The 10,164-nt window shown below is 43.7% G+C and overlaps 1 protein-coding gene across 1 annotated transcript; it reads right to left on the reverse strand.

Annotated features, from left to right (window-relative positions):
* Positions 1-1,534: 1,534 nt before the first annotated feature.
* Positions 1,535-8,167, reverse strand: LOC116992644 (myb-like protein V). Its single transcript, XM_033052470.1, has 13 exons — positions 8,096-8,167; positions 7,301-7,407; positions 6,639-6,741; positions 5,842-5,948; positions 5,174-5,276; positions 4,377-4,483; positions 4,019-4,121; positions 3,830-3,879; positions 3,602-3,679; positions 3,355-3,432; positions 2,320-2,483; positions 2,049-2,143; positions 1,535-1,673 (listed from the first exon to the last, which is right to left on the reverse strand). Exons 1-13 carry the CDS (start codon positions 8,124-8,126, stop codon positions 1,639-1,641), a joined length of 1,161 nt encoding a protein of 386 aa, XP_032908361.1. The 5' UTR covers positions 8,127-8,167; the 3' UTR covers positions 1,535-1,638.
* Between the last annotated feature and the right edge of the window lie 1,997 nt (positions 8,168-10,164).

The raw sequence follows: 10,164 nt of genomic DNA on the forward strand, positions 1-10,164 counted from the left end.
AATTTCCCCTTTTGGGAAGGAGAGAAGTTTTTTCACTCTACTTCCATATATTACTTTCAATTGATGTCTGACACTGAATTGATCATAAACGAATTCCAATAATGATTGTGATAATTATAATACAGATTAAGGCCTCAAGTACTGTAGTCAACCCTTCAGTGACTAGTTCTTAATTTCCTGCCGAATTTTGTTTAGCTGATTAGTCTCTGCAGCCTGTTGGAATTCCTTGGAGAAGTGTCTGGCTCACTGACTCAGTGATAGATATACAGGTGGTGATTTTACTCAAATTGCACATTTTGCCAAGCCCTTGAACTAAATCTAGTATAAGTTTCCCAGTTTCTCCAGAGGAAGCTGCATCTCTTTGAGCTACTATTCTACAAAGTATAGAAATATGGTCTTCGTTAAACTTTTCATTTCAGACAAACACTACCATGCACTCTATAACCATCAAAAAATTCACTTGATTCCAAGTATAATTCATTAAGGTTTCTTTTCAATCTTATCTGTAAAGAATGTGCTGTCTCCTGAACAGTCCAGTGAAATGTTTCCTGGTTTGGGCCGGCTTTGTCCAGGTTTAGTGAACCCAGGAGTCTCAGACAACATTTTTCACAGCCATGTGGGTAGCCAGGAGAACCTGGAATAGTCCTTTCCACTCTTCCTTAAGTGGTTCATCATTCCACATGTGGATGTATTCCTAATCCCCGGGTTGATGAGGGTGTATCTAATTGTCCAAGGTTGCTGAGGATGCTAAACAGCAAACCTATGCAAAAATGAGAGCTCTTTTCCCAAAGATGATACATACTCTTTCCAATTACTATTTCCTAGCACATGGTTTTCTCCTCAGATAGTTAGTTTGATACAGCCTGCCTTAAATAATTTCATAAGGACTTAATCTTTCTTTCAATCTAGGCTATACTCTAATTCTTAATAAGGCTAAAGACAAAGCCTCAGGTCATCTCAGTGAAGTTTCTTTACAAATCTTACATATTTGCCATTTCAAGTTTTGCTTCATCCTTCCTACTTTTCCACTGGACTGAGGTATCTAAGGAGTCTGAAGATTCCATGTAATTCCCAAGCACTTTGCATAAACTATGAATTGTTTCAGCCACAGAATGAAATTCTTTGTCTGAAGACAGGCCCAGTGGTACTCCAAATCTAGATATAATTTCCTTTAACAAAACTTCTGTTACTTCTTGAGTTTTGTTGGTGTGACAGACAAAGGATTCTCACCATCCAGAAAACCTATCTACCAAGAACAATATCAATAGTCATCTTCCCAGGGTAGTTCTAAAAAACAGGTCTTTGTTTAAGACAGTTTAAAGAGGTGGACACTCTAAAATTAGTTACCTTCCCTTAGTTCCATCCAGTCCCTTTTCACCAATAAGGAACAAATAAAAGCAGATATAAGTGAGTAAATAACAATTTATTAATAAGTGAAACAGCAAAACAGCAACAAACAAAAAATAACAGTAAGTAATCACTAGATAGTTATCACTAAATACAAAATTGCTAAATTTTACAAATCCCATGGAAACAGACACCCAAAATGGTGGAAACACCCACAGGGTGACCCAGTCTCATGGACTGGCTCACTTTGCAAACTTCACTCCAAAACAGTTTTTGATAGTGTGCAGAAAATCACAGTGCCAAAGACCACTGTCCCCCGAGGAGTCCTACAAAAATTAACTCTATTAGAACAAAGGGACAGTCTAGTGAGCTATAACCCTATGGAGTCTCTCAAGTTTTTGGAGGATCCAGCATCCTTTGATCCTAAAATCCCAACTGCATGTTGCCCTTCTCCTTTCTGCATTGACTGAGGTATTAGGACTGTACAAACTTCCCAAACCACCTACTATATATCTTCTTTCCAGCATGTACCCCCACACCCATTCTTCTAGAATATGATTGAGTCTTTCAGGTTATCTAGTTATATGGTCTGATCTCTCCTAGACTCTCTCTAGGAAAACCTGAAATTTTTTATATTTTCTCATACGAATATCGAACTAGGCTCTGTGGGTCATGGACAGGGAAAGCTCTGAGTAGCTTACTGCGGTAAGAGACTTGCTGGATTTCCTCAAAAACTTCAATAGTCTTGTCTTTTTGCTGAATAGTGGTTTCCAGCCTTGCCATTGGAATTTGGAGCCTGAAAAAGAAGTACAGGCCTTATCACAGAAGTTCCAAAGGAAGAGCATGAAAGAGCATCATCTAAAACAAAAGCATCTTTGAAAATCATGTATTAGTATCTCATTGGGATGCAAGATGACAGTCCTGTTGTGTTCACAGATTCACACACAGTGAAGCCTTGCTCCACTGTCTTACCGTTGAACGCGCTCTTCCGGCGGGGGGATAGCTGCAACTGAAGAATCAACCAGGAGACCTTGCATGATCCTCAAAACTGTTATTACTTTCTTCTCCTTTAAGGCATTCTTCCCTGACTCAGTGTAATAATCATTCTTGTGAAAAGGTTCTTTCAGGTCCTTGAGCTGTCAAACCACAAGAACAATCCCCAGTAGAAAGCTTTTATATCTTAAAAAAGTAGAGTGCTTTGACTCTGATGTTAACTTTCAAAACCTGCGTTACTTCTTCATCTCTCTTACACTGATTTCCTTGGCCAATGGCTAAGGAAATGGTGTTTCATAAGCACAGCAAAATCTGTGCAAATGTGACAACAAAAGCAATGCTTTTACTGATAAAATTACATCATTAGATCAGTCTACACGTAGAGGGAGAGGTTGGCCAGCAGGTTGAGGGAGGCGATTCTCCCTTTCTACTCTGCTCCTGTGAGACCCCACCTAAAGATCTGTGTCACTCTCTGAGGCCTCCAGCACAAGGCAGACATGGACCTGATGAAAAGAGGAGGGCCACAAAGGCATCCACAGGGCTGGAACACCTCTCCCATGGAAAAAGGCTGAGGGACGTGGGATTTTTCAGTTTGGGGAAAAGCAAGTTCTGAGTAAATGGTATTACAGCCTTTTAGCACAGAAAGAAGGAAAGATATTTCTACCAAGGATTGTAGTGACAGGTCAATGGGCAACAGTTTAAAATGAAAAGATGGTAGATTTAGATTATATACACGGAGGAAAATTTTTCAACTATTGTGATGGACCAGGTTATCCAGAGGAGTTGTGTTCAACCCTGAACATGTTCAAAATGAAGTTGAATGGGATTTCAGGCATCCTCTTTTTGCAACCCTTCTGCTTCAAATACATATGAAATTAGGTCCAAAATACAGCTCGGGTCCAGAATAATTACCGCCTCTCAGCACTATTTCAAAATGAACTCACTAGCAAGAACACATGTGATTACAATGATAGGTTCTATTTAGGGATACTTGAATCTGTCTCTAACACTCACCTGTTTCTCCTGCCCAGAATCTGTCTGAGTTGAAGAATCAACCTTTAGCAGAAGATAATCTCTCTGTAATGTAGGAAGCTAAGCAAGCAAGAAAAAAAGAGAAACAAGAATTGGGAAACGTACAGCTCGGGTCCAGAATAATTACCGCCTCTCAGCACTATTTCAAAATGAACTCACTAGCAAGAACACATGTGATTACAATGATAGGTTCTATTTAGGGATACTTGAATCTGTCTCTAACACTCACCTGTTTCTCCTGCTTAGAATCTGTCTGAGTTGAAGAATCAACCTTTAGCGGAAGATCTTCTCTCTGTAATGTAGGAAGCTAAGCAAGCAAAAAAAAAAAGAGAGAAACAAGAGTTGGGAAACGAATCCTTAGCAGGACTGCGGTATAACAATGCCTCCAAGCAGAGAGCATGAAGAAATGTGACTCCTGCCAAGGATAGTGTAAGAGCTCAGGAAGAGAGCCAAGTACCTTATTCTCGGAAGAGGAGATAAAATGTTCCTCCTGTTCTGCTCTTGCAGCTGAAAGCAGAGATTTAAAAGAATAAATAAATAAGAGTGTTGCTGTAGTTAGTGCCTCTTTCACTTTGCTTTTCCAGGACAGACTCCCTCCAGAGAGGCCTACAATGGTAAAGAAACCATGTAGTCCCTCTGGAATTACCTTTGTTGCGCCCCGCTGCAGCAGAGCTCACGCCCACTCGGTCTTGGTCTGCAGCAGGAAGCTGTACATTGGCCAGCACTTTCTCTTCACCTTCAGAATCAGTCTGAAGAATTTAAAAATGTGAGAACTATCACAGTCTGCTTCCACACCCCTTTCCACCCTCAAAAGCCAAGAGGCCTAACAAGAGACGGATCACATGGTGGAAAGAACAAAAGGGCAAACACAGGCAGCACATTTGGCATGTCGCTGGAGTACAGTAATTTCACGATTACAAGCCACACTGACTATAAACCGCATCCTCCGGGTGTCGGCAACATTTTGTTCTTTGTTCATACACTGTCTGCCTCGGAGAAGGTACCTCAGAATCCCAGGGAGAATCATTGTCTTCCTGTTCTGCCTCTCTCCCTGCTGGTTGCAAGACTCTGTCTTCCTGTATCCCTTTTTTACAGGCTTGCTTCAAGACCCCTAAGAAAAGACAATGTCCTAGGTTTCAATGTAAAGATATGCCCAAAAAGATCAGGGGGAGCTGTGATTCTTATCTCTGTGGGAGATATCCCCTGCTAATGGGCCATCTGTTAAGAACCAGATGGGGCAATGTTCTTTATCTTTACCACCACCCACCCTTCCTCCAGGAACATCTCTTCTCTTAATGGGTCATGGAGTCCCATTGCATGACTGAAAAAATTACAACATCCCATTGGGAGATGCTCCATCTAAGGGGAGGAGCCAAGCCTTTCCCACATAGATAAAAATCTGACATTTGGAACACCAAAGCAGCTTATTCCCACTGGATTCCACTGGAAAAGTGGCCCTTTCTGCACTCCCTACTACAACTGAACTACATCTATCACTCCAGGAGGATTGCAGCCACCATTTGACTTGCACTGCAACCACCAGACTAATTAGCAGGATATCAGGTTGTATTCTGACCCTGCCCATGGGGTTTTTAACGCACTGTTACATGTATTTTATTTTATCTCTTTAGTTTCCCTATTAAATTGTATTTCTGACTTGGAGTCTGTCACTGGTTTTGCTTTCAAAACCCTTACAGATAAGCACATCATAGCTATGAGTATTTATTTTACTCTGCTTTTCTGCATCTGATTCACTCCAGAGAGGCTTACAAAGGTATCCATATAGTCCCTCTGGAATTACCTTTGTTGCGCCCCGCTGCAGCAGAGCTCATGCCCACTCGGTCTTGGTCTGCAGCAGGAAGCTGTACATGGGCCAGCACTTTCTCTTCACCTTCAGAATCAGTCTGCAGAATTTAAAAATATGAGAACTATCACAGTCTGCTTCCACACCCCTTTCCACCCTCAAAGCTTCCTCTTCAGCCAAGAGGCCTAACAAGAGACGGATCACGTGGTGGAAAGAACAAAAAGGGCAAACACAGGCAGCACATTTGGCAGGTCTCTGGAGCAATCTTTCCAAACACAACAAAGTCCACCTACCCAAGCAAGAGAGAACCTAGGCAGAAGAAATTGCGGGTCATCGGGAACCATTTGACATTGACTGGATCCACAGAGGAGACTCGTGAGGTAGGAAAATTCAATTGTCGCAATGCCAGCGTTCTAGGATTTCAGAGGACTGTAACCAGGAGAAGTTTTACTTCTTTGCCCTAGAAATCCCACATGCATATCACTTGTAAGGAGATCCACGACATTATCTGGACCTCACTTTGTCCCAGTCCCAGCTGAACAGCTTGTCTGAAGCAGCAGCAGAATGCCAAAGTGCAAGTTATGAACGTGTGGCACAAGCAGCAGCAAAGGAAAAGGAAGCAGGTGAGTCAGAGGAGCCCCCACTGTCTGCCTCGGAGAAGGTACCTCAGAATCCCAGGGAGAATCGTTGTCTTCCTGTTCTGCCTCTCTCCCTGCTGGCTGCAAGACTCTGTCTTCCTGTATCCCTTTTTTACCGGCTTGCTTCAAGACCCCTAAGAAAAGACAATGTCCTAGATTACAATGTAAAGTTGTGCCCAAAAAGATCAGGGGGAGCTGTGATTCTTATCTCTGTGGGAGATATCCCCTGCTAATGGGCCATCTGTTAAGAACCAGATGGGGCAATGTTCTTTATCTTTACCACCACCCACCCTTCCTCCAGGAACATCTCTTCTCTTAATGGGCCATGGAGTCCCATTGTATGACTGAAAAAATTACATCATCCCATTGGGAGATGCGCCACCTAAGGGGAGGAGTCAAGCCTTTCCTACATACATAAAAATCTGACATTTGGAACACCAAAGAAGCCTTTCCCCACTGGATTCCACTGGAAAAGTGGCCCTTTCTGCACTCCCTACTTCAACTGAACTACATCTATCACTCCAGGAGGATTGCAGCCACCATTTGTCTTGTACTGCAACCACCAGATTAATTAGCAGGATATCAGGTTGTATTCTGAGCCTGCCCATGGGGTTTTTTACGTACTATTGCATGTATTTCATTTTATTTCTTTAGTTTCCCTATTAAATTGTATTTCTAACGTGGAGTCTGTCACTGGTTTTGCTTTCAAAACCCTTACAGATAAGCACATCATAGCTATGAGTATTTATTTTACTCTGCTTTTCTGCATCTGATTCACTCCAGAGAGGCTTACAAAGGTATCCATATAGTCCCTCTGGAATTACCTTTGTTGCGCCCCGCTGCAGCAGAGCTCATGCCCACTCGGTCTTGGTCTGCAGCAGGAAGCTGTACATGGGCCAGCACTTTCTCTTCACCTTCAGAATCAGTCTGCAGAATTTAAAAATGTGAGAAGTATCACAGTCTGCGTCCACACCCCTTTCCACCCTCAAAGCTTCCTCTTCAGCCAAGAGGCCTAACAAGAGACGGATCACATGGTGGAAAGAACAAAAAGGGCAAACACAGGCAGCACATTTGGCAGGTCTCTGGAGCAATCTTTCCAAACACAACAAAGTCCTCTTGCCCAAGCTAGAGAGAATATAGGCAGAAGAAATTGTGGGTCATCGGGAACCATTTGACATTGACTGGATCCACAGAGGAGACTCGTGAGGTAGGAAAATACAATTGTCGCAATGTCAGCGTTCTAGGACTTCAGAGGACTGTAACCAGGAGAAGTTTTACTTCTTTGCCCTAGAAATCCCACATGCCTTGCAAGGAGGTCCAAGACATTATCTGGACCTCACTTTGTCCCAGTCCCAGCTGAACAGCTTGTCTGAAGCAGCAGCAGAATGCCAAAGTGCAAGTTATGAACGTGTGGCACAAGCAGCAGCAAAGGAAAAGGAAGCAGGTGAGTCAGAGGAGCCCCCACTGTCTGCCTCGGAGAAGGTACCTCAGAATCCCAGGGAGAATCATTGTCTTCCTGTTCTGCCTCTCTCCCTGCTGGTTGCAAGACTCTGTCTTCCTGTATCCCTTTTTTACCAGCTTGCTTCAAGACCCCTAAGAAAAGACAATGTCCTAGGTTTCAATGTAAAGATATGCCCAAAAAGATCAGGGGGAGCAGTGATTCTTATCTCTGTGAGAGATATCCCCTGCTAATGGACCATCTGTTAAGAACCAGATGGGGCAATGTTCTTTATCTTTACCACCACCCACCCTTCCTCCAGGAACATCTCTTCTCTTAATGGGCCATGGAGTCCCATTGCATGACTGAAAAAATTACATCATCCCATTGGGAGATGCGTCATCTAAGGGAGGAGTCAAGCCTTTGCTACATAGATAAAAATCTGACATTTGGAACACCAAAGCAGCTTTTTCCCACTGGATTCCACTGGAAAAGTGGCCCTTTCTGCACTCCCTACTTCAACTGAACTACATCTATCACTCCAGGAGGATTGCAGCCACCATTTGACTTGTACTGCAACCACCAGACTAATTAGCAAGATATCAGGTTGTATTCTGAGCCTGCCCTGGGGTTTTTAACGCACTGTTACATGTATTTTATTTTATCTCTTTAGTTTCCCTATTAAATTGTATTTCTGACTTGGAGTCTGTCACTGGTTTTGCTTTCAAAACCCTTACAGATAAGCACATCATAGCTATGAGTATTTATTTTACTCTGCTTTTCTGCATCTGATTCACTCCAGAGAGGCTTACAAAGGTAACCATGTAGTCCCTCTGGAATTACCTTTGTTGCGCCCCGCTGCAGCAGAGCTCATGCCCACTCGGTCTTGGTCTGCAGCAGGAAGCTGTACTTGGGCCAGCACTTTCTCTTCACCTTCAGAATCAGTCTGCAGAATTTAAAAATGTGAGAAGTATCACAGTCTGCGTCCACACCCCTTTCCACCCTCAAAGCTTCCTCTTCAGCCAAGAGGCCTAACAAGAGACGGATCACATGGTGGAAAGAACAAAAAGGGCAAACACAGGCAGCACATTTGGCATGTCGCTGGAGTACAGTAATTTCACGATTACAAGCCACACTGACTATACGCCGCCTCCTCCAGGTGTCGGCAACATTTTGTTTTTTGTTCATACACAAGCCGCACCCAATTATAAGCCACTCTGTCGTTCGCAGCGAGGATCCCCGTGCAACTTTCACAAAGTGGCCAATTAGTAACAGAATCGCGGGAACACGGCATTTACTGGCTCGGGGCCATGCAGGCTCGGTCAGGCCCCCCCATGATGCTGCGGAGCTGCATGGGCCCAACTTGGTTCCACCTCCCCCGCTGCGGAGCTGCCCCGGCTCAGGGCTGATGCGTGCTTGCATTTCTGATTGGAAAATTTCTGAATATTTTTTCATATATTAGCCGCTTCCAAATACAAGTCACACTTCCAGGTATGGAGTAAAACTTAACTCAAAATGGTGCGGCTTGTAATAGTGAAATTGCTGTAATCTTTCCAAACACAACAAAGTCCACCTGCCCATGCTAGAGAGAACCTAGGCAGAAGAAATTGTGGGTCATCTGGAACCATTTGACATTGACTGGATCCACAGAAGAGAGTCGTGAGGTAGGAAAAAATACCAGCATTCTAGGACTTCAGAGGACTGTAACCAGGAGAAGTTTTACTTCTTTGCCCTAGAAATCCCACATGCATATCACTTGTAAGGAGATCCATGACATTATCTGGACCTCACTTTGTCCCAGTCCCAGCTGAACAGCTTGTCTGAAGCAGCAGCAGAATGCCAAAGTGCAAGTTATGAACGTGTGGCACAAGCAGCAGCAAAGGAAAAGGAAGCAGGTGAGTCAGAGGAGCCCCCACTGTCTGCCTCGGAGAAGGTACCTCAGAATCCCAGGGAGAATCATTGTCTTCCTGTTCTGCCTCTCTCCCTGCTGGTTGCAAGACTCTGTCTTCCTGTATCCCTTTTTTACCGGCTTGCTTCAAGACCCCTAAGAAAAGACAATGTCCTAGATTACAATGTAAAGTTGTGCCCAAAAAGATCAGGGGGAGCTGTGATTCTTATCTCTGTGGGAGATATCCCCTGCTAATGGGCCATCTGTTAAGAACCAGATGGGGCAATGTTCTTTATCTTTACCACCACCCACCCTTCCTCCAGGAACATCTCTTCTCTTAATGGGCCATGGAGTCCCATTGTATGACTGAAAAAATTACATCATCCCATTGGGAGATGCGCCACCTAAGGGGAGGAGTCAAGCCTTTCCTACATACATAAAACTCTGAGATTTGGAACACCAAAGAAGCCTTCCCCCACTGGATTCCACTGGAAAAGTGGCCCTTTCTGCACTCCCTACTTCAACTGAACTACATCTATCACTCCAGGAGGATTGCAGCCACCATTTGTCTTGTACTGCAACCACCAGATTAATTAGCAGGATATCAGGTTGTATTCTCACCCTGCCCATGGGGTTTTTTACGTACTATTACATGTATTTCATTTTATTTCTTTAGTTTCCCTATTAAATTGTATTTCTAACGTGGAGTCTGTCACTGGTTTTGCTTTCAAAACCCTTACAGATAAGCACATCATAGCTATGAGTATTTATTTTACTCTGCTTTTCTGCATCTGATTCACTCCAGAGAGGCTTACAAAGGTAACCATGTAGTCCCTCTGGAATTACCTTTGTTGCGCCCCGCTGCAGCAGAGCTCATGCCCACTCGGTCTTGGTCTGCAGCAGGAAGCTGTACATGGGGCAGCACTTTCTCTTCACCTTCAGAATCAGTCTGCAGAATTTAAAAATGTGAGAAGTATCACAGTCTGCGTCCACACCCCTTTCCACCCTCAAAGCTTCCTCTTCA

Source organism: Catharus ustulatus, chromosome 2 (assembly GCF_009819885.2).
Source record: "Catharus ustulatus isolate bCatUst1 chromosome 2, bCatUst1.pri.v2, whole genome shotgun sequence".
Taxonomy (NCBI): domain Eukaryota; kingdom Metazoa; phylum Chordata; class Aves; order Passeriformes; family Turdidae; genus Catharus; species Catharus ustulatus.